Source organism: Sminthopsis crassicaudata, chromosome 4 (assembly GCF_048593235.1).
Source record: "Sminthopsis crassicaudata isolate SCR6 chromosome 4, ASM4859323v1, whole genome shotgun sequence".
Taxonomy (NCBI): Eukaryota; Metazoa; Chordata; class Mammalia; order Dasyuromorphia; family Dasyuridae; genus Sminthopsis; species Sminthopsis crassicaudata.
In genome coordinates, this window is record NC_133620.1 from 28,177,736 (window position 1) to 28,200,050 (window position 22,315).

The following is a 22,315-nucleotide window of genomic DNA, read 5'->3' on the forward strand; positions in this document are numbered from 1 at the left end:
CACAGATGACTTGGCTTTATTACAAGGGAGCTGCTCCAGGTCCCCCGGACTCCAGGCCCAAGCCTGCGGTCTCAAGGCCTCATGCAGAGAGGACAGGGGGCCCAGGACTGGAGATTCAGGGTGAGGTGAGCAGAAACAAGGCAGGGGGCTTCCGGTCAGGTTTATTTCACACTTTCAAAGAGCATGTGAGCCACCTAAAGGAAGCAAAGAGGCAGTGAGCAAAGCTCCCTTGGGACTCCTGGCACCCAACACAGGTAGCCCTAAGTACTGCCCGGGGCCAGAGCCCCAGAGCTGGACATCAGGGACAAGCAGTTCCAGCCCTTGAGGAGCAGCTTAGAGCCACACACCTCACTAGGGGTGATATGGGTTCTCCCTCACCCCAGATGCTCCTGGAAGCCTTAGTCCAGGGGTTCTCAAACTATGGCCTGCTGAGGACATTTATACGGCCCACCGGGTTATGGCTAAATGGGCTGAGGGGCGGAGACAGTGTGAGCTTTTGTTGTTACTATAGTCCAGCCCTCCCACAGTCTGAGGGACAGGGAACTGGCCCCTATTTAAAAAGTTTGAGGGCCACTGGCTTAGTCCTACAGTGTGAGTAGGGGAGGCCCCAGAGATTGGAGCCAAGGTCCCTGACAGCAAGGCCACCCTTGCACACGTCTCTCTCTCAGGGCCCAGGCCAAGCCCCCTCCAGCCCTTCCAATTAGCCCCAATCATCAGGCCTGTGTGAGTGCGCACTCACACAGTGGTCTCGGGCATGCAGGAAGTCAAAGAGCTCCTCGGTGCAGTCCTCCTCAGTGCGGGGGTTTGCAGACACTCGTTCTGCACACGTCTCCAGCCGCTCTCGGGCCTTCACACATTTCTCCATCTGCTCACATTGCTCCCTCACAGTGGTCAGGGGGTCCTCAAAAGACATAAGAGCCAAGTCAAGGATCCAGGAGGCCTTTCCTCCGTGCCTGGGGCCAAGCATCCTCACAGGACCTCCTTCACTGCCTTCGCCCAGGACCTGGCTGACCTCACTTGGGATGACTTGAGTCTGAGAGAGCAGGTGGGGCTTTTTGGGGGAGGAGTGCCTCCTCCCAAGGTGTGGGACAGAGCAGGCTCTATCAGGAAGGGATGGAGTTACTGCTACCTGGAAGGCCATGGGATTCTTGGCTCCCTTTGAGCAAGGTGAGCCCAGGAGCCTCAGCCAGCTGCATCAGCATCGGCTTCCTCTTGGTTTGGACTGGTCAAATATTCTCCAGGTCCCTGTGTTCCCACCCATATCAAGCACCCCATTTATTCTGCTCTATGAGGCCAACAAGGTCTCATCCTTCCTCGCAGTAATCTCCCATATAGCACCAAGGACAGAAGGGTCCCCTCCCCAAAATGTGTTCACTACAGCTTGAACCTTTAGCTTTTACAGGGATGGTTTCAGTTGTAAAGTGATTCTTACCACCAAATCTTCTTCTTCTTCTTCCTACAAGAGAAAGGAGAGCCATGAGTGGCAGACAGTCCAACAGGGCCTATAGTAACTTAAGGTTCACCATGTGCCACGACTGTTTCCGTGTCACCCATTAACACCAGTGTTGGGCAAAAACTAGGACCCCAGGGTCAGAAACGCAAGTGTGAAGTTCTGATGAACGCTATCTGATTACTCTGCAAAAGCCATAAAGTCACCACCTAACTCAAAAGCAGCTCGAGGCTGCCTGCCACCCAGTGGAACCACCAGCATGTAGAGACCCCTACGATATTTCCATAACACTGCCAGGCACTGTTGGTGCTTTACAAAGTCTTGTTTGTTCCTCCCAACAGCCCTGAAGATGGGTGCCATATCTCAGAGGGAGGAAGCTGGGGCAGAAAGGGGTGAAGTGACTTGCCCAGTCACACAGTTAAGAAATGTGTGTGTTCAAATCTCAACTCAGATCTTCCTGACTCCAGGCCCAGGAGTCTGCCGGGCAGAGAAACTAGGTGGGCCTGTAGTTAAAGGCATCAACAATCTATGCTGGACATCTAGAATACCGGACAAGGCAACACAGAGTGACAAACGTCAATGTGCAAGGGCTAAGATGCTCAAGGGGCTAGGGGTACAGACAAAGCCAGGGCATGAAGCAGAGGGTGGGCTGAGGCCTCAGAGAATAAAGGACAAGGGGAAATGGAGAAATGCCCTGGAGAGAGGGCCGGGCCTGAAATTAGCAAGACTCATGTTCCAAGCTGGCCTAGGACACTCACTATGTGACCTGCACAAGTCACCTCTTCTTTAGTCATCAGTAAAAACAAAAAACAAACAAAAAAACCAAGAGACACTCACCTTTCCAGGTTTGTGGTGAGGAGCAAATGAGTTATCTGCAAACTTCCTATCACCACATAAACTCTACTAACAGCTACAGACAATGGGATGCTAATATACTATGGGAGATGACTAGAAAAGAAAAATAAACTAAGGCAGAAGGAGGCAATAAACCCAAGCGATGACAATATAAAAAAGAAGGAATTGAGTTCTGTGATTTGGAGATGAAGAGGATGTTTTACCTACATTTCCATAAAGTACCTCCGATTCTCCTTACAGAGTAGATGCAGCACTGGAGAATCTGTACTAAGCTACAGGTTCACATTTTATGCGTTCCTCAGGGTAGAAGCCTAGATGGGCCCCTCAAACTTCCAGAGGACCTGATGGAAGAAAGGTACCCCTGGATAAGAAGCCACTGCATTAGCTTAAATCTAATAAAGAGGTTCAATAAGGATGAATGTCAAGTCTTGTAGCTAGGCTTGAAAATTAATTTCAAATAAATAAGATCTGAACATGACAAGCACATTTAGATAGCAGTTCTGGGAGTTGAAGGGGACTGCAGAAAGAGGGTCGGAACCCCTGAGGAGAGGAGCATCAGTAAATCCTCCTGTCCTGGTCAGATCTCATTTGCAGCCCCAGTCCAGTTCTGGGCACTGTGTACTTGAGGACACTGAAACTGCAAGTGTGGAGAAGATAACCAGGAATGGGTGAGCTCTGGCACACAAGGACAAGTGGAAGGAATGGGGCACATTCAGTCTGGGGAAACACAATGGCTTCAAGTACTGGATAAACCATAAGATGGAGAAGGGGTCATGGGAGGAAGGAGCCTGCCTCAGGCCTTGGTGTTCCAGAGAAAACTGGGCTCTCTTTAGAGATCTCTGAGGAAACGCTGGGGTCAGTTTTTAGATTTCTATAAAAGGATGACCTCTGTCTTCCTTTCTGCTCTCCAATTTGGGAACATGACACTGCTGTGGGGCAGCTGTGCTGAAGTGCTTTTATGTCTGCCTTTAAATTCTTTGTTAGAAAGGAGGGCAAAGATAGGAAGATGTCAAAATAAAAGACATCAATGCAATAACTGCCAAAACATTAACAAGAAATACACTTTCACATTCATGGCCAAGAATGTCCCTGGATAGAGAGGAAAATAACCTTCCCTCTCTCCCTTCCCTGGAGAAGGAAGAAAGCAATTCGAGAAATATGGCAAAAACGTCTTTTGTTGAATTGCTGCCCCTTTTTCTAATGGGGGAAAAAAAACTTATGGGAAGGGGAGAGAAAGCAATGTAAAGCAGAGCAGAAACAAGACTTTATTTTTTAAAAACAGCTAATCTCAGTAATGGTCTGAGCACCTGCGAGGCCTCAAGATGACACCTGTGAGCGGCATTCACACTTCCTGAGGAAGCACTCTCGGGTGCAGCTGCCATTCAGATAAAGGATGACCTTAAAATCTCTCTTCTAAGCCCCTCTAGAGCCACTTTCTCAGACTCCCCCCAATCGGCACTCTCGTCCAGGTTCCCAGATCCTTGGGGGAGGAACTTATGGGGGCGTAAGCGGAAGAGGAAATCCTAGATCACCCAGGGCCACTTCTCCCTGCCAGACATCCAAAGCAGCGCTAGCTAGCGCTGACTCTCATTTTCCCCCAGATGGTCTCGTGAGCAGCCCTCCCCTCTCCCATGTGCCCCTTCCTTTAGTGTCCATTCGCCCCTTCAGTATCTCCCCCTCAGAATGTAAGCTCCTCCAGCACAAGGCCCTTCTTTTTCCAGTGGCTCGGCCTTCGCAGGGTCTCTAGCAGGGCTGTAAATCACCGCTGCACCTCTCACACATTAAGCCAATGGAGGACTCTTAAAGGGGCTGCAATCAGGAAACCCAGCTTTTTCTAGCAATTGACTGGGGAGGAGGAGACCCCCAGGAGAACGGCTCGAGGACGACAGCGGTCCAGAAGGGGTTAAGGCGGCGGGAAGCAGCAGAGAATGGGTTAGTAGAGGAGGAAGGGAATGAAAGGGGTGGCTGGGGGAGGGGCTGTGGAGAAGAAAGCAGGGGGTGGGCCCAGGGTGCCCGAGGGTCAGCCTAGCCCAGACAGCTCCCTCTTCAACAGAAAATGGAGTGAATGGGAGATGACGTCAGGGGACAGTGAAGAAAGGTGGAGAAAAGAGGGCCTCAAGAACGGCCTCCTCTGCGCTTCCGTGAGGTCCTTTTGATGGAGGCCTAAGGGGTGGAGTGGCAAGGAGGACAAAGAGGTCGGCGGAGACATTCCAGGCGGGAGCGGCGGGCCGCAGTGACCGGGGAGGGAGTGGAGGGAGGAGCCGGGGGAGGACCACCCCGCGTGCAGCCTCGGGGACGCCGAGGGCGTGGCCGCACCCCCCAGACCACCGGGCCCCACAGGCAAGCAGGGGCTGCAAGGGGGGAGGGGAGCCAAGGGCAGCAGCAGCGGGCGGGCGGGGGGCCGGAGGGACCCAGGGCCTGCATGAAGATCCTTGGAGAAGGTCACGCGGGGAGCCCCAGAGGAGAGCGGGGTCAGCAGGGTCAAAAGCTGCAGAGGGGGAGGGAAAGGTGATCACTCACACTCCCGCTGCTGAGCTTGCAGTCTGCTAGGACCCCCAAGTCTTCTTCGGACAAACGGCCTCCCATCACGCGTGCCCGCGTTCACAGTGCTGCCCGTATACAGGGCCCTGGGTCCTCATCCCGCCTCTGCCACCTGCACCTTCTTTGTGTGAAATGGGCAATGGGAGGCGAGCGGGGCTGTACCCCAGGAGTCTGACCCCGCCCTCCCCCCTTCCCCCTTCCCCACTCCGGGTCCTTTAGAGACCTGCTCCGGGAGGACCCGCTATGTGAACGGCTGCCCCACGCCCGGGGGCCACTCAGAACCTCGGTTCCTTCTCTCGGCTGGCTTCCCCCTTCGCCCCCACCCCCACCCTGGAAAAGCCGAAAGCCAAAGTGACCTTAAAGCACGCTGGCAAAGGTGCAATTCCAGGATTTCCAACGAGGGGAACCTGAAGCCACCATCCCAAGGCTCCATGGCCCGCGTGTTCCCTCACCTTCTTGGGTTCCTCGCCGTTCCCCGCCTTCTTCTCGTCCTCGACCACCATGTCTGCCGTCCGCTGCAGCTTCAGCAAGCGTGACTCCTCCCTGCTGGCCGAGAAGGACTCGCCAGGGTCACGGACCGGAAACTCAGTTCGCCAGCGGAAGTGAAATAGCCTCTTCCAACGGCGCCGTTCAAGGGGGTGGGCGGCGCGCCCTGCGCTGCCTCTGGGGCCCCTGCGCAAGAGAAGAATGGTTCTCACACACAAAAGTGAATCTGAATGGCCTTTCTGGCCGTAAACGAGCTCACAGGCTTGAGATCTTCCGAACAGAGAGACTGGCCTTTCCTTTCCCCCCCCGCAAAGAGCGTCCTGTGGTACGCCCCAACCTAATCAAAGATGGCGACAGGTACGTCCGTGCTTGCGCAGGCGCGAGCCACTGCCCAATATGGCAGCCCCCAGGCCTCGAGACGCTAGTGCCAGCTTGGCCCTACGTGGGTCCAGAGCGGCGGTCGCCATGGAGGCCGCTTGCGGGGAAAGAAGCTCTGCGGTGGTCTTGGAGCCCAGCGGCCCCCCAGAGTTGTTCGTCCTGTGCGGTCGGGCCGTGAGCGCCCACATGGGTGTCCTGGAAAGTGGGGTGTGGGGTGAGTACTCGGTGAGGGGGAGGGTCAACGGACCGCCCGTTACTATGGAAACATTGGCTCTTGTAGGGGCTGGAAATTACGCTTCCATGGAAACAAGAGGCACCCAATCGGAGCCAGAGCCGAGTGTGGGCACTGTTGCCATGGAGACTGAGGCAGAAACCCGAGCCAGCATGAAGACCCAAAGAGGCCTCCCGCTGTGGAGGCTCGTGGTCAGCTCTGGCTTTAATGGAGGACATTGATGACCTGGGGGGGAGGGGAGGGAAGCTCACTGACAGCTGACCCAGCCTGGAAAAGAAGCAGTGTGGTCACTTGTTGAGTATTTCGTGATTCCTAGAGAGATGCTGGCAAGACAGAAGTAACATGGCATCGCATCCCTCTGTACACAAAGGGAGCCCTAACAAAGGCAGGCCTCCAGGAGCTGGCAGGCTATCGAGGGAGGCTTTATGCCCTGCGTGGGGGGTGTGTGTGAGCAGGTGGAGCCCCCGGGAGCCAGTCCCCCCTCCCCCTGCAGGGCAGCCCCTCCAGGGGATAACTTCCAAGCTGCACCCACCGGTATTCAGCATCCTTCCACCCTGCCACACCCTTCCCATCAAAGTGATTCCCACCCTCCTATTGCAGTTATTACTGCTCCAACTTCTCGGCTCCCTCCAGCCTCTTCCCAAACCCCCTTCTGCAGACCCCCCAACCTTTCTGCCGTGTACTCCGAAAGCAAACATCCCCTCTCATTGCTAGCGCGTCACCCAGAACTGACTCCCTCGTGCTGATGCAGCGTCCCCGGCATCTCTTCCACCTCCGGATTCTCCCTTGGCCGTCATTACTCAGTAACCTCCCCTCCATTGAAATTCATTCATATCTATCACCCCATCGAAGTCCCGGGATTTGTTGTCTGCAGACTCCATTACACTCCCATTCTCCCTCAAGCTCGCTGCCCCACAGTCTCTCCATACTCTCAGAAAACCTAATCTTGCTTTTCCTCAGTTTACTCATTTGCGAGCCCGCCTCTTCCACCCTGCCTCAGTCAAAGACGATTATGTCCTTGATCCCCCATCACGCCTCAGTGCCCCCCTTCTGTGTTCATGAACTCAGCAATCCTTGTATTGATCATAATCTATTGTGATTTCACGTCTCTCTTTGCCTTCTAATACCAAACCCTGCTCTTCGTCTCATGGTGGCCTCCAGGCCATCAACTTCTCCGTTCTTAGATCATCCCCCTCGGACTGGCCTCCCCTGCCAGCCTTGACCCTTTGGTACTGCGGCTTACTAGCTTTTCTCTTGCCCCTTAATTCTTTTGGAGACCTTTCTAAATTCTACCCATTAGGATTATTCCCACCATCCATTCTACTGCTACCCACATGTTGCTGAATAAAGCTGAAGAAAATCACGTAGCCCGAGTGGCTAGGTCTACTACAAATTTGTTACATAAACTCGGCTGAGCTTTCCCTGCTGTGTAAAGGGCTAGAACTGAGCAATGCACTTGGATGATGAAGCACGTGAGACTAATTGCCAATTGGACGGTTCCCTATTAACTTGTTTAAGGTTGACCCTCCCCAGCTGTTCTGTGCTGACTTGATTGGTGGGACAAAGAGGGGGAAGTGACTTGTGTGGGAGGAGGAAGAGAAACTTGGGTGGTGGAACTCACGCTCACTCGCACTCGTGACCTGGTGTTGGAGGCGACTGAAAAGAGCTAGAATAAAGACGTTTAGTGATCCTGACTCCTGCTGATTTCTGGAAAGATAGAGTTCCAGCACTGCTGCTCTGTAATCTTTTGTTTCTCTAATCACTCCCCTCCTCCACAAACCTTCTCTTTCTCTTCATCTCCTTTTTTGTTTGTTTTTCATCCTAAATAGTATTTTTCCCCAAAGAGATTTCAATATTCATCTTTGCAAAACCTTGTGTTCAAAATTTTTCTCCTCCCCTTCCTCCCCCCATCTCTAGATAGCAAGCAATCCTATATAGGTTTAAACATGAGCAATTCTTCTAGACATATTTCCACATTTATCAGGCTGCACAAGAAAAATCAGATCCAAAAGGAAAAAAAAAAAAAAATGGAAAAAAAAAAGCAAAAAGTAACAAAAAGGACGCTAATACCGTTGTGATCCACATTCTATCCCCATAGAGCTCTTTGTAGATTCAGACGGCCCTTTCCCTCACAAGTCTATTGGAATTGCCTGTTGAAGAGCCATGTCCATCATCACCGAGCTGCTCATCACTTAATCCTGTTGTTGCTGTGTACAGGGTTCTCTTGGTTCTGCTCACTTCACTTAACATGAATTCATATAAGTCTTTCCTTTCTGAAATCAAACTGCTCATCATTTCTCATAGACCAATAATATTCCATTTCATAGGTTATTCAGCTAGGCTACAAACATTTTTGTACATGTGGGTCTCTTTCCCCCCTTTAAGATCTCTTTGGGATTCAGACCCAATAGAGACGCTGCCGGGCCAAAGGGTATGCACAGTTTGATAGCCCTTTTGGGCATAGTTCCAAATTGTTCTCCAGAATGGTTGGATCAGTTCACAACTCCACCAACAATGCGTTAGTTTTCCCATCTCCCCTCCAACATTTGTCGTCATCATTTTCTCAGCCAATATTGGAATGTGACACGATGCCTCACTTGTCTTAATTTCAGTAGTGACTTACGTATGCCTATAGAGGGCTTCAATTTCTTCATCTGAAAGCTGTCAGTTTATATCCTATGACCATTTACCAATTGGGGACTTTGCCTCCTATCTTATCGGAACAATTGAGATCATTCACTAAGAGCTCCCTCTCCTCTCTGCCTCTTGATTTCCCCTCCGTAGATGCCTTCCGCCACCATCTCCTCCTTCACCTGCCTCAGAGAAGAGCTTCTCCTGGCCGACACAAACTCCCCTGGCTGCACAAGGGCCTCCGTTCGTCCCTGTCATCCTCTGGCTGACGGCCTCTTTGGTCCCCACTCCCTCTCTCCCAGAGCCCTTCCCCTGAGTCTCCATCTCTTTATAACGAAGCTCCTCCTCAGGTTCCTTTCCCTCTGGCTTCTGGCCTCATCCTCCCACCCAGAATGCTCCCCCAAACCCCCAAAAGTCACACATTAGAAGTCACTAATCACCACATCCCGCGGAGGGTCCCAATGCCCATCCTAATTGTCCACTTTCTCCAGCTTTTCGTGACAGTCATGGGGGGGGGGGGGGGAAGGTGATGGAAGGGTCAGGAAAGCCTCCTGGAGGAGGGCGTGCTGAAGCTGAGCCTTGGAGGGAAGGGAGGAGACAGGAGGGAGCTGGCTTCCATTTATAGGTTTTCGCTCCAGGCTTTTTTTCCCTGGCACCAGAAGAGTCTCAGAAGGCTGGAGTAGATGCAGAGGGGGCTGCAGGGCTGAGGCTCTTTCCCTCCAAGGACCCCTCCTAGGGGTGGGCAAGTGTGGAAACAGATGTGTGAAGGCTCCGCCTCCAAGCCCAGCATTCTGTCTTGGTTTTCCCAGGCCTTCCGGCTCCCATACTTCAAGGCATCTTACCACTGCTCAATATATATTACCTGGAGAGGGCTGAGCAAGCAGCCCAGAAGAAAGGTGAGCTGGCACCCTTACTCCAAATGGAGAGGTTGGGTTTGCCCCCTGACCAGTAATGGCCACCGTCACCTGGATAGGACGTAGGGCTGTGGGAATAGGGAGCAGACCTGGGTGTCCCTATATTTGTTCCCCAGGAGGGATCTGAGACTTAGAGACACTAGCAGGGGCATGGGTGGTAGAGAGTGCCATCCGATGCCAGGGAGAACTCTTGCATGCAGTCTGAGGGGCATCTAGAATGACAGGACACATGGTCTTTCTGCCCCCCACAGGCCTCTCTACACAGACTATCTGGATTCAGCTCTGGGACGATGTGATGAGGACCAGGCCTCCCCGTTCTGAGGTGAGGAAGAGTCTCCTGCCAGCCCTTCCTTGGCACTGAGGTGGTACAGAGCCATGCTGACTGGGGCCTGGCTGACGGGGCCTCTCGGCTCATTCAGTGGTTAAGAGAAGGAGACAGCCGAGGTCAGGGCGGGGATGCATCAGGGGAACCCCCTTCCTCCACATACTTTTGCTCCAGTCCTGGACCCTGAGGGATCCATCCCCAAGAGAGCAGGAGCCATACCCAAAGATGTGCCAGCCCCCCTAAGGCAGCAAGGCAGCCCTGCCAGGGTCCCACCCAAAGATGTGCCCGCTGGGAGAACGGCAGGGTCAGGGATGACCTGAGGGCTACAGCCTCACGAGCTGTCTCTCCTCCCTTTTGGGCCACAGAGTGTGGCCTGCTGGCGGGCCAAGTTCCTGGAGACCTTCTTCTGCCATGTGCTCCGAGGGACCCTAGACCCGACGTGCGACTGCCGCCTCCAGGACAGCCGCTTCTCGCCCCTGCAGCACAGCGCGCCCTACGTCTCCCAGCTCACCATCTGCAACGCGCTGCAGGGAGTGGGGGAACTGGTGGCCGAGGCCCAGCGTGAGGCCCTGGAGATCCTGGCCCGCTCCCTGCACACGCTCAAGTTCCGGCACTTGCTCTTCTCTGATGGGACCGCTCAGCAGGCCCTGAGGAGGCTGCTGCACCGACTCATCCACCACGGGGCCGTCCAGCAGGTGTCCATGTACTCCTGGCCTGTGCCTGAGACCGCCCTGTTCATCCTCATCCTCACCATGAGTGCGGGCCTCTGGCAGCCAGCCCCCTGTGACGGGCCTTGCAGCCTATGTAGGGCGGACTCCCCGGAGCAGGCCCCAGCCCCTGATGAGCCTGCGTTCTTGCTGGCGCCCGGCCGGCCACGCCGGGACACTGCAGAGCGGTCGGCAGCTGCCCTGATGGCCACTCGGTGGGAGACTGAGGCCAGGGAAGCTCAAGAACAGGCCATGCTAGTGCAGGAGAGCCGGACGCTGGGGGAAACGGGCCCCGGGAGTCCTCGGACTCCGGCCAGCTCGCCTCTGCCGCCCCAGGCGGCTCCCAGGAGGAAAAGTTCCTGCTCCCACTCCTGCCAGGGGCCCAGTACGGAGCCAGACGACCTCTATGACTTTGTCTTCCTCATTGCCAGTGAGAAAGAGGAGCAAGAAGAGTCCTCGGGGGCGTGGGCGCCCAGCGGCGGGGACCTGCCCTCTCTGGACAGCGCCCAGCGCTTCCGCAGCATCTCCTCTCTGGAGCTCTTCACCATCCCACTGTCCACGGAATCGACGCTCGTCCTGTGCCACCTGCTGCGCTCCTGGGTGTCCCTGGAGAAGCTCACCCTCTCCTATAACGGTAAGGCGACTCCCTCTGCCGGGAAGGCCGAGAAGGGGAGGGATTTTCCAGGCAGGGGGATTTTCCAGGCAGGGCGGAGGAGGGTCTGCATGGTTGCCCAGCTAATTGCTCTCTTGGTCCGCGTGTCCCACGGCACAGCACCAGCCACGGCAGATGATTAATGAATAGAAGAGATGGCTGACCCCATCACCCGTCTGGTCCCTTTGGAATAAGACAGTTCGTGGGTTTTGTCCCACCGATGCAGTCTAGTCAGACTTCTTATGATGGAGCTCTGGGAGAAATATCTGTTCTGACGTGTTGCGTCTGTCTTGGGACACTGAGTTTCATGTTATTCCAGCGTCTCAGGGACCGCTCAGAGGGGGCCACGCTTCTAAAGTGTCACATTGGGAGGAAAGTTGAATTACCGCCCCTGGGCTGGCCTGAGTGGGTTCTGCAGAGTTCTCCTGAGGGCTGGCTCCAGGTAAAAGTCCCAGGAGACTTTCCGCTGACTAGAAAACTGCCAGCTCAATGGGACTGCAGGCTCCTCTCAATCTGGAACTCTTGCCCTTGTTCTTTTGCAAGGCTCGGACTGAGCTGGAGGCTGGGAGCCCCCGATGCTGTTGGCCTCTGAACTTGTTCCTAGCTCAGTCCACAGCCCGGCCCGTGACCCCTCCTTACTCTGGTGGGCACTCTCCCTCCCCCAGTGCACCAGGGTCTGGATCTGGAACCGAGTAGCTATCAGAAAAGCTGCTGGGTGTTCCGTTCCCAAAGCCTACACAAGGTTCCCCTTTTATGGAGTTGGGAATCTCCTGATCTGGGGCGTAGCCTCCGTCCTTTCTCAGTTCCTGCACACCAGAAGCCCCCCCTGGCCAGACCCTAACCCTGGTAAATGAAGGTGAACAGAACCCTGGGAAAGAGCCATCCCTGCCATCCTAGGCGGACAAGTGCCCGAGCAGGGCCAGGAAGCCTCCTAGGGCACTGTACTTTGGGCCTGGACTGAGGAGCCAAGATCAGATCCTGCCGCTGGTGCTTTCCGGCTGTGGACTCGGAGCAACCTCTGAACCTTATGGTTCCTTCCCATAAAGTGGGAACAGTTGTACTACCCATTCCATTTGTGGGAAAGTACTTTGTAAGCCTTAAAGTGCTAATAAAGGAGATAGTTACTTGTGCTTCTTACCAGGGTCTCTGAGCAGGGAAACTGACCTGGGAATAGAGCCATAAAGACCGGGAAGGAAGGCATCCTCCCTCCTTAAGACCCCTGCCTCCGGCGTGACCTGAAATTGCCATCTCCACTGGGGCAACATAATGGGGCAGTAGGTAGAGCATTGGGCCTGACGTGAGGAAGATCCGAGTTCAAAAACTAGGAGCTGTGTGACTTTAGGAAATTCATCTGTAAAGTAATGATAATCTAGGGCTTATCTCTAAGGGTTTTATGAGGATCAAATGAAGTATTTATAAATGTGTTAGCACAGTGCTTGGCCTGCACACACTAGGTGCTTAATAAATGCTTGCTTCCTTCCACCACAGGGCTAGGCTCCAACATTTTCTACCTGCTGGAGGGTCTGCAGGCCCTCTCAGCCCAGGCCAGCTGCTGCCTCCGCTCCTTCCACTTCACTGATCTCTTCTCCCCTCTGTCTGTGCTGGAGCTGGCCCACACCACCCTCAGGGTCCTGCCCAGGCTGCACACCCTCGCCATCCGGATTGACCATCTGAGCCCAGAGGACAGCCCCAGAGCCGCCGGCAACTCTAGTACTGAGACAGGGCACGAGGACATTCCAGGTGAGGGGGTGGTGCAACGGGGAAATTTGGGCAGGCTGAGAGCCTCTGATCCCAGGCACGCCACCCAGGACAAGGGAGGCGAGCCAGTGTCCTGTGCCCTCCAGAGTCCGTTTGTAGTGTTAAGTTGTGGCTGTGCAGAGTCCTTTTCAAACTCCTGAGATCTTTGTGAGATCACAGACCCAGAGCTGCAAGGGATCCTAGAGGCTATCAGGGGAGACAGATAAGGAATGAGGGTCAGAGAGGGGCAAGGGCAGCGGCAGCTTCTGGGGAGCTCCATGTCCCCCTATGTGCCTCCAAGGCTGGGTAGCCTCCTGGCACCTGGGCCCCCTGACCTGCTGTGTGGAGCTGCCTCGATCATCATTTCTGCCATTAAAGCCCCTCCTCTGTAGGGGCCGAGCTTCAGGAGCAGCCTGAGGGGCCCACCTGACCAGAGGGGAAGAAAGCCGACTGTTCTGGGGGCCGAGGCTGGGGCCTACAACTTTCCATACTTCCTCTCTTTCTGGCAGAGAACTGCCTGAAGCAGCTGGAGCTGGGCTTTCCCCGCAGGCCGCAGGCCAGCAAGTGCCTGTGCCAGGTCCTTGAGGCATCGCCCGCCCTGCAGCAGCTAGCCCTGGACAGTGCCACCTTCACCTCTCCCCGGGAACTGGGGCTGGTGCTCCAGACACTGCGAGGTACCACCCTGCATGGGGGAAGGGACAGACACAGTGGGAGGACTCAGGGGCCCCAGCGTGGGCTGCCCCACTCAGCCCCAAAGGCTGCCTGCCCTGTCCCTCCACCCTTCAGAATGCAACCCAGCCCTGCAGAAGCTGAGCTTCCACGACATGAATCTCGCTGACTGCCAGAAGGAGGTGCTCTTGCTGCTCCAGGACCCCAGCCTTCGAGGTAAGCTGAAGAACTGGCAATAGACCAGGAGGGGCTGAAGCTTGGGACTGAGAATCAGGAGCATCTGGGGTCCACTAACATGCTTATTACTAGCAAGTCACCCTCTCTGTACCTCAGTTTCCCCATCAGTAGAATGAGTGGCTAGGACTCAGTGGCGTCTGATCTCCTTTCTGGCTCTAAATTTATTCTGTAACATGGGCAAGAAACTGTGGCCTGAGAGCAGGCCGGCCCAAGCTCCCCTCTGGTTCTCCCACAGAGCTCACCCTGTCCTTCTGCCGCCTGCTGGAGAAGCGCCGGACCCACTTTCTGCCCAAGTTGGTCACAGCCATGAAAAGCAATTCCACTCTGAAGAGTTTCCGGGTCCCGGGGAACCGTCTTGGTGAGTGTGGTGGGCTGACCAGGGCTGATCCAGGAAAGGCGCAGGCAGGTTGGCCTCCTGGGAGACTTAGCCTCTCTCCTTCTTCAGGGAGCTCAGGCCTTGTGGCCCTGGCTGAGATCTTCTCCAGTGACTCTTCCTCCTCTCTCTGCCAGCTGGACATCAGGTATGTGGTTGGAGTGGGGGGGAGGGGGTCAGCACCACCTCCCCTTCTTTCAGAGCCCCTTCCTGACTTCGATCTTCTCTCCTCCCCATCTCAGCTCCAATTGCATCAAGCCAGACGGACTCCTGGAATTTGCCAAGCAGCTGGAGCAGAGCCACCCAAACCGTGGGACCTTCGGCCACCTCTCTCTCTTCCAGAACTGGCTGGACCAGGACCCCGGCATGGCCGAGGAAGCTATTGGCCGGTTGCGGGCCACGTTCAGTGTGGTTAGTGACACGTGGGACTCCTCCCAGGCCTTTGCCGACTATGTCAGTATGATGTGACTGAGGCCTTCGTGCCTTAGAGAAGTTCCCTACCCTAGGCCAGGATCCACAGGATTCCAGCCACACTTCCCTCCAACCCTGGCTCTCAGCAGAGCTTGGGGAGGTAGAGCATGGCTCCAGAGGCTCAAGTTCTGGCCAGGTTACTGACCTCATCCTCAACAGGGGAAGCAGGCAGAGTGGGCCAGCGGGCTCTCTGTGCTCAAGGATCAAGGGAAACACCCCCAGAGCCACCCTCTCTCCCCAGGAATGGCCCACCCAGAGTCCGCACCATGCTCTTGACTCTGCCACCAGAGAGTTTTTAATGCCTTTATTATTTCTGTGCCTTTTTTACATTTCTAAAAATAAAAAAATCTATTCTGCATTCCCCTGCCTCCTAGCCACGTGGCTGACTCCTCTCCCAGCTTATGGGCAGCAGTGACAGGGAGCGGTCTGAGCAGGGCAGCTCTGGCTGGAGCAGCAAGCACAGGCTTTCTGCCCAGCCCGGCCATGCAATAGCCTGGACCAGCCTGGCCCTTGACTGACTCCCCCCAACCCAGCCCCAGCCCCCCAGCTTCCCAGGCCCATTTCTGACTCCAACATCACCAGGTCCAGCCCAGTTCCAGCCCTCCCCAGGCCCGGTCCAGTCCTAGGGCTCAAAGAAGCCCCCGCTGCTCCTCATGTGAGCGCTGGTGGAAGGCAAAGGTGACGGCAGCATCCCAGGCTGCCAGTAACACCTCATCTGAGAGCCCCCTCTTATCCGCGCTGTGGTGCCACTGGGCCAAGTCAGAGGTGCAGTCCGACCCCTCAGCCGGCGGCCGGACCTGGCGCCCGTTCACACAGCGACGACAGCGCAGTCTGTAGAGACACGACATGATATAATGAGCTGAGCTCTGGCCCCCCAGCCTACAACACCCTGGCCCCAGGCCCACGCCTGTGACAGGCTACAGAGAGCACCCAGGAGCACGTCCCTGCTTCCTGGACCTCAGCCCCAGGTGGGATGTGCCCCCTCCATGCCTCCCAGGATCCAGTGGCTCTCCCCCCACCTCCTTACTTGTCATGGGTGTCGCTGGGTGTGACCTCATTGAGGGTGAAGAGTTCCCTTAGCTCCCCCAGAGAGAAGTGACGCTCCACGTCCTGCTCTTCATCCACCACACAGCTGCTCAGAGCCTTCTTGTGAGTCTGCCGCTGAAAGATCTTCTCCTCGATTGTCCCAGCCTGGAAGGAGAGGGGACGGGAGACTCAGCCCCAGCCTCCTCATCCATCTCCCATGTGGGGGTCTCTGACTGAGACACAGGACAGCGGGAGGCTCGTGTGTGACCTCCTCAGGGCAGCCAGAGATGGCGGGAGCCCGAAGGTACCTAGGAAGGGGACACCGACCCCAGGTGCTCCCAAGCCCACCAGGGCCAGCAGGGCTCACCGAGAGCAGGCGGTAGATGTAGCAGGTCTTCTTCTGGCCGTCACGCCATACACGGGCCATGGCCTGCTCATCATTGGCGGGGTTCCAGTCGGGATCAAACATGACAAGTCTGTTGGCCCCGATAAGATTGAGACCGCAGCCACCAGCCTTACTACTCAGCATGAAGATGAAGTCTGGGCTCTGGGGAGACAGAGAGGAGAGGGCCTGTCCCAGCATGCTGGGCTGCGGGGCCCCTTACAGAAAGACCACAGAGTCTCATCCCCTCGAGGCGCCTGCCCTCAGCTGGAAGTGAGCAGGAAGGACTGTGCCAAGCCCTGGTCTACCTCACTACCTTACCAAAGAGCTCTGTAGCACCTCAATCTGTCCCTGGAGGGCTAGGAAATCTGATTTCCCCTGCCCCAGGATATCCTTTTGGTCCCAAAGGGGTGTCCCCCCTCCTCCCAAGTCTTTTCTTCAAGTCCTTTCCTGATGGGGGGCCTGAGCTGGGAAGACCAGAAGGACTCGGTGTAGATGATCCAGGTGCAGGTGCCCTCTTGCAGCCTTGCTAATCCAGACCCAGGCCTGCCCAAGGTGCCCCAGCCTGGGACTACAGCGAACAAGCCTGAGCCTGTCCTTGGGGCTTCCCTCCCAGTCTGTCTCAAGCCCATCTCTGTGCCTGTGGGCCAGGCCCCCAAGCCTTGGGGGCACTCCTGTGAGCACACACCAGCAGTGCAGTCCACCCCGCCCCCCATCTGGCAAGAGGCCAGCTCCAGGGGGCCAGCCTGCCCACTCACCGAAGGGTTGTTGAATCGCTCCACGACCTTGGCTCGTTTCTTGATGGACATGGTGCCGTCCAGCCGCACATAGAGATATCTGGACCACGGGCAGAGGAAAAGATAAAGGTCAGGGCTGTAATCACAGAAGGTGAAATGGGGACAGGGATTTGGTGGCTAGGCCCTGCCATGGGCTGGGAGGGCAAACGACCCCCCCCCTTGCGACATCACACCGGATCCTGGTCCCCATTTCTTCATAGGTAGATAGGGCACAAGGGGAACAGGAATGTGAGGTGAAGAGGACAGTGATGGAGGGGGGAGCCCAAAGGACGTCCCCTGAGGAAGCTGTTCTGAAGCACGGGAGGCAGTCACAGAACAGTCAGACCGGCTCTGCTTGGCCCAGGACCAATGGGAGACCCTTTCAGATGCAAGTCTACAACAAGAAGCTCCCCCACTGCCCGAGTGGCTGAGGTCCTAAGATCCTAGGCTGGTCCATGCCAATCACAAGACTCTGACCAGCCACAGAGAGGCCACTTTATCCAATCCTGGGCCCTGAGACAAACAATAGTGGACTCTACCAAACAAGGGGGCCTGAACCCTATAAGTCACAGGCCCCATCCCAAGCTAAGCTGACCCAGGCTGGGCCCACGGAGGCTCCGGGACGCACCTCCGGAGCCGGCAGAGCTTCTCAAACAGGTCCAGGGTCTGGGTGTAGTTGGACACCAGCACGACCTTATCGCTGCTGTTCCTCCGGGTCACAGCCAGAATATAGTCCAAGACCAGCATCTTCCCTGAGGAAAGACCCAAGCAGGCGGACCTCACCAAGCTGATGAGCATGGCCAGGTCCCTGACGGAGGGGCCCAGGGGCCCAGACCCAGCACTCCCAGCAAAGTGCACTCAAGAAAGCACAACCGGAGAGCCGGGGCATCCAGACAGGAAGTGGGGCAGGCCTGGCAGCAGGGACAGTCCCCCCCCTTCTGCCATCAGCTGCCCGCTGTCTCCAGGTCCCTGAGCCTCGGGGATGGGGCCTGGTTCAGGGGACATGGAGAGACTGGGGGAGGGGTGGCTTCCATGAATCACTTTATCTCCAGGCTGAAACCGGACATTTCCTTCCAGTCTTTATGCATTGGCAATTTATGCTGAAAGTCCCTTAGGCTTTCCCAGGCTGCCTTGCCAAAGGGGCCCAGGCCATAACAAAAGTCAAGAAGTCCTCAACTAGAGGATCTCTCAAGTCCCTTCCAGCTAGGAAATCCACAAACATTTATTAAGCACCTACTGTGTGCCAGCCAGAAGGCAAGTCAGGAACCTGAGGCTCTGCCCCTAAACAGGTCAGGTCACAGTCATGTGTCCATGGCCTCCAGCCACCTCCCCACCATGGCTGCCAGTGCTGCCCACAAAAGGAGTTCCTGCAGAGACCCCGTCGCCCCCGGGGGAGTGACCAGACCCACCCCCTGTAGCAACGGCCTCTTCCCTCTTCCCCCCCTTCCTTCTTGCACCAGCCCCTGTGGGGACCGAGGTTCAGGCCACACAAGCATTCCACAATCGGAGGACGTGCAATGCTGAGAAGCAGACACAAAAAGGCAAAGGCCGGGAGGCCACTGATCGGCCAGGAAGCCGGGCAACCCCCCATTTTATAGAAAAGCACCTAAAATTCGGAGGTGGGGGAGGGAGGCCATATAGGCCTGGAACTTGAACCCAGGCCCCGGAATCCCAACCAACGGCGTTTTGCTTTGAAACCAGCAGCCTCCTATCCAAGCTCCACATTTCCCAGGCCTCGGCCCTGCTCAGCAAAGCGGCCCTTAAAGTGGATCATGCGAGGCAAGGCCCCTGCCTGCCTGCCCAAACTCCCCTCCCGTCCCTCGGGCCCTGTGGGGACCAGGCCACAGGCTCAGTTCCAAACTCAGGCTTCCTCAAGATGACCGGGGACAGGGCAGCACTAACCTGAGAGCTGCGGCTCCACCGACTTGCAGCTGTAGCCAGGGGGAAACAAGTCCAGGGCTCCTGAGAAGCCTTCTTCCTCCTCCACACACTTCTCGTAGATCAGGCCTGGGTCTGAGAGGTCAGAACACTCTTCAGAAGCATCCCCCTCGGCAAGCGTCCACAGGCTGGAGCCCTGGCCATCCATCCGCCCAAGTCCTACTCCAGCCTCGCCCCCTGCCTCCTCGGGAGGCCCAACAGGAGGGCTCCAGCCCCATCTGAACATCCAGAGCATTCAGGCTGGGTCCCGGGCCGTAGCCCTGAGCCCACCCTAGCCAGACCCAATTCCTCCACGGGCACCTCAGGGTCAGTGATTGAGTAGGGGGAGGGGAGGGAGAAGGACCATGCTCTGGCAACAGTGTGTGGGAAAGGATGGAGGTAGGAGGTCATGGGGGTCTAAGCAGAGGCTGAGGCTAGGGGGGAAGAGAGGCTGGAAGCTAGAGCCGAGGGCTTGTAAAACCAGGAGACTGGTGGGTGGCCTCTGGACCTCCGTCTGAGATGCCTAAAAGGTCAGGGAAGACCCAGGACCGGAACCAAACTCTGGGGCTAAGTGGGGTAACTCCCGAAGCCGCCTGTCCAGATTGTGGCTGCCCCCCCTTCCCAGAACCGTCCCTGCCTCTCTAGATGCCAACACTGGCACCTTCCCAGAAGCCTCCCGCTTTCTCTGCCCTTTGTTGGGCCCCAACTGGCTCTAATGCCAGTGTCCGAGCACAGAGCCTGACACAGGGCAAGTCCTCCTAAGCCCGTGGCCCTGTCTCCACTGCTGCCCCACCTGGTTGCCTCGGGGGTAGTGGGTGGCAGCGAGTCACCAAGCTCAGGGCCATTTGGGGTTGTCAGGAGGTGGGGGGATGGGGGGGGGCAATGCTGAGCAGCGAGAGGAGGATCCCAGGAGAGACTCAGATAGGAGAGAGGGTGAATGGCCGGCAGAGCCCCCATGGGCCCCTCACTCACGGTTACACAGCTTCTTCAGGGACGTGATGGAAGACAGGGACGACACGGACATCTTGCCCTCTCTCAGCTCCTCCGCTGGCTTGGCTTGTTGGAGGAACCGTCTGTACAGCTCAGTCTGCAGCGGAGTCAGCCTGCGGCCCAGAAGAGCCGAGGTGAGGAGGGCCCCGAGCGGCAGCCAGGCGCAAGTGCCCAGTCCTGCAATCTGGGGAGCAGCGGCAGCTGGGGCCCCTCATGCTCCCTCCCCCTTCATTCTCAGACACCCATGTCTGTCTTTAGACCTTGAGAGGGCCCACGGGGGTGGAGGGTTGCATCACCAGGGCTGGTCACCAGCCGAATGGCCCCGGCAATCCCAGCCCTCGATGGTCAGTGCATGCCCCAGGATGCAGCTAGCGGCTCCTTTAGCATGAGGGAGCCCCCCTGATTTGGGGGCTCCAGGAGAGCAGGCCTGAGGGTGGAGGCCTGGAGCACCACGTACCTGCAGCAGACCACCTGCTCAATTTTCACCGGCAGGTACTTGGAGAGGATGTCCGAGGTTCTCCGAATCAGACACCTGCACCAGACACCAAGAATGTCGAGAAGCAGCCCAGGCCTGGGGCGAGCCCCGAGAGGCTGAGCCACCACGGGGACTGACAACCTTCCCCTCCCCAGCCTCACAAAGACCCCCATGCAGATGCACAGGCTTCACAGAGGAGGAAGCAGAAGTTCAGAGCGAGCACAGCCCGTGGTCTCCCCAAAGGAGGTCCAGCACGTTACCCATTGCCCCGCGCTGCCCCGCCAACACCCAGAAAGCCCCATCTAGGACCGGGAGCTCGAGCCGCTGCTGTGTGGGCCCCGACTGCTCGGGCCTCCCCGTGAAACGGCCGCCCGCAGTGGGTTGGTCCATAGTTACTCCGAGGTGTCTCCCCTGGCCCATGGCTTTTGCCTTTCCCGTCCTCCCTGTGTCCAGATGGTTTTAGCGGGGTGTGGCTGCTGCACACGCAGCAGCTTCTTGGGGCCAAACGGGGAAGACGTGGGCACCAGGTGGGCACCAAAAGTGGCAAGCAGCCCTCACTCCAGAGGGGCTGGTGCTCCCTGAATGCCCCCATCCATCCCCACTGGGCCAAAGACCCAGAGAAAGGCTTCCCGCAGTCAGAGAGGGAGAGACAGCTGTCCCTGTGGGGGACAAGGCTTCAGACAGCCCCCCGCAGGTCCGGCCCCCCACAAGCAGGCCCAGGAGCGTTACCTGTTCACGATGCCGACGAGCTCCCGGAGGCGCTCCTCCCCCTTCTGCCTGGCTGCTTCACTCGCATCCGCATCTCTGCCCTTTAAAATCGGCAGCTCAAAGTGCCTTTTGAACTCCTGGGCTGTCCCTGGTGCCGGCAGGACAGACCCAGTCAGCAGGTGGCCCAGGTGGCTTCTTTTACAGCCCTCAGGACAGACAAGGCCCCAGCCTCCCCCCCCCCCCCAACCAGTGCACAGCCCAGAACCAGGAGGGCAGCTGTGGCTTCTGTGGCGCCCCCTGAGGACGGCACCAAGCCACACCCTGTGAAACTTTCTTGTCCTTCCTCCCCTTAAGCCCAGAGAACCGGGAGGGACCTGAGAGCCCAGCCCTGGTCGTTTTACAGGCAAGAAGCAAGCCTTGCCCTCGGCCATGGCAGTGAGAGACCGAAACAGCTCCTCTGGTGCCCTTTCTCTCCACCAGGGGCAGCTGGCCCGGGCAGGAGCCCTCCAGGGAGAGGCAGCCAGCTTCCACAGAGTCCGGGGTCTTTGGTCCAACAGCCACCGTGAGTGTTCCCCCAGAGCAGAGGTGCTTTAGGAAGTCGCTGCCATGGTCGTGGCCCAGCACAGGAGACAAAGGCCCATGGGGCCCGGGGCCTGCTCCCCGGGCATGACATGCTGAGTTCAGGGCTCTCACCCAGGATGCCAGAATTCACGAAGTGCACCAGGCTGAAGTACTCCAGCAGATCATTCTGTATCGGCGTCCCCGAGATGAGCACTCGCCGGCTCGTGTTTAAGCTGTTCAGGGCCTGGTACGTCTGGTTCTCCGAGTTCTTGAGTCTGTGGCCCTGAAAAACCAACGCGTGGTTCTCAACCCTGGGCCAAATCAGAGAGAAAACTCGAGCAGGGCAAACACGCGGTCTTATGTGCATTTAAAAAATCAGCTTCCTAAGATGGGGAGGTTTCAGGTCAACTGAAAACAGATCTGGGGGCCTTAGAAGACTACAAGCTTGACATGACAAGAGTTGGAAGGGGGCCCCAGAACCAAGAACTGGCTCAGGAGCCACCGCTAAAAGCCCCCAAACTTGTCCTGGCTTCTTCCCCACCCCTTGGATCAAGCAGCCAAAGCACAGCCAACCAAGCAGAGCCTGGAGCAGACTGGAAATCCCAGGACTGGAAAGGGTGAGACTGGACCAGGACCCTCTCGGTAAAGGGCGGTTGCTGAGTAATTCTAGCAGAAATTTTACTGGGGGAGAAAACATTCTATCCTAGCTGGATAATGGTGGGAAATGCCCCCTGCCAAGGTCTCCCATGAATCTGCCTTCTCTGTGCAGGACGTCCCGCTCAGAAGGAACACCAGGATGCATGTGGTTCTTGCCCCCAACAG

At 56.8% G+C, this 22,315-nt stretch overlaps 3 protein-coding genes across 11 annotated transcripts in view; 1 reads left to right on the forward strand and 2 right to left on the reverse strand.

The window, feature by feature from the left end:
- On the reverse strand, positions 1-5,706 carry UQCRH (ubiquinol-cytochrome c reductase hinge protein). 2 transcript variants are annotated; one of them, XM_074266053.1, is made up of 5 exons: positions 5,299-5,373; positions 4,826-4,967; positions 1,433-1,456; positions 740-901; positions 1-194 (listed from the first exon to the last, which is right to left on the reverse strand). In XM_074266053.1, the coding sequence occupies exons 2-5, from the start codon at positions 4,889-4,891 to the stop codon at positions 162-164; spliced, it is 285 nt and encodes a 94-aa protein (XP_074122154.1). In that variant the 5' UTR covers positions 4,892-4,967; positions 5,299-5,373; the 3' UTR covers positions 1-161. The 2 variants fall into 2 exon arrangements, with proteins under 2 accessions (XP_074122154.1, XP_074122155.1); XM_074266054.1 differs by lacking the exon at positions 4,826-4,967 and having other exon boundaries at positions 5,299-5,706.
- Positions 5,555-15,016, forward strand: LRRC41 (leucine rich repeat containing 41). 4 transcript variants are annotated; one of them, XM_074266048.1, is made up of 10 exons: positions 5,555-5,689; positions 9,383-9,469; positions 9,739-9,809; positions 10,178-11,153; positions 12,660-12,911; positions 13,418-13,582; positions 13,695-13,793; positions 14,050-14,172; positions 14,260-14,335; positions 14,430-15,016. In XM_074266048.1, the coding sequence occupies exons 1-10, from the start codon at positions 5,680-5,682 to the stop codon at positions 14,653-14,655; spliced, it is 2,085 nt and encodes a 694-aa protein (XP_074122149.1). In that variant the 5' UTR covers positions 5,555-5,679; the 3' UTR covers positions 14,656-15,016. The 4 variants fall into 4 exon arrangements, with proteins under 4 accessions (XP_074122149.1, XP_074122148.1, XP_074122150.1 ...); XM_074266047.1 differs by lacking the exon at positions 5,555-5,689 and adding an exon at positions 5,714-5,924; XM_074266049.1 differs by lacking the exon at positions 5,555-5,689 and adding an exon at positions 6,067-6,133.
- RAD54L (RAD54 like) overlaps positions 14,951-22,315 on the reverse strand; it is an 18,938-nt gene continuing 11,573 nt past the window's right edge. For all 5 annotated transcript variants that reach the window (XM_074266042.1, XM_074266043.1, XM_074266044.1 and 2 more), the window contains 10 exons: positions 21,626-21,776; positions 20,954-21,080; positions 20,207-20,281; positions 19,732-19,862; positions 18,745-18,855; positions 17,471-17,594; positions 16,825-16,903; positions 16,052-16,231; positions 15,686-15,849; positions 14,951-15,489 (listed from right to left, as the gene is read on the reverse strand). In XM_074266042.1, the coding sequence (XP_074122143.1) occupies positions 15,288-15,489; positions 15,686-15,849; positions 16,052-16,231; positions 16,825-16,903; positions 17,471-17,594; positions 18,745-18,855; positions 19,732-19,862; positions 20,207-20,281; positions 20,954-21,080; positions 21,626-21,776 (1,344 nt within the window). In that variant the 3' untranslated portion in view covers positions 14,951-15,287. The remainder of the gene's footprint in view (positions 15,490-15,685; positions 15,850-16,051; positions 16,232-16,824; positions 16,904-17,470; positions 17,595-18,744; positions 18,856-19,731; positions 19,863-20,206; positions 20,282-20,953; positions 21,081-21,625; positions 21,777-22,315) is intronic.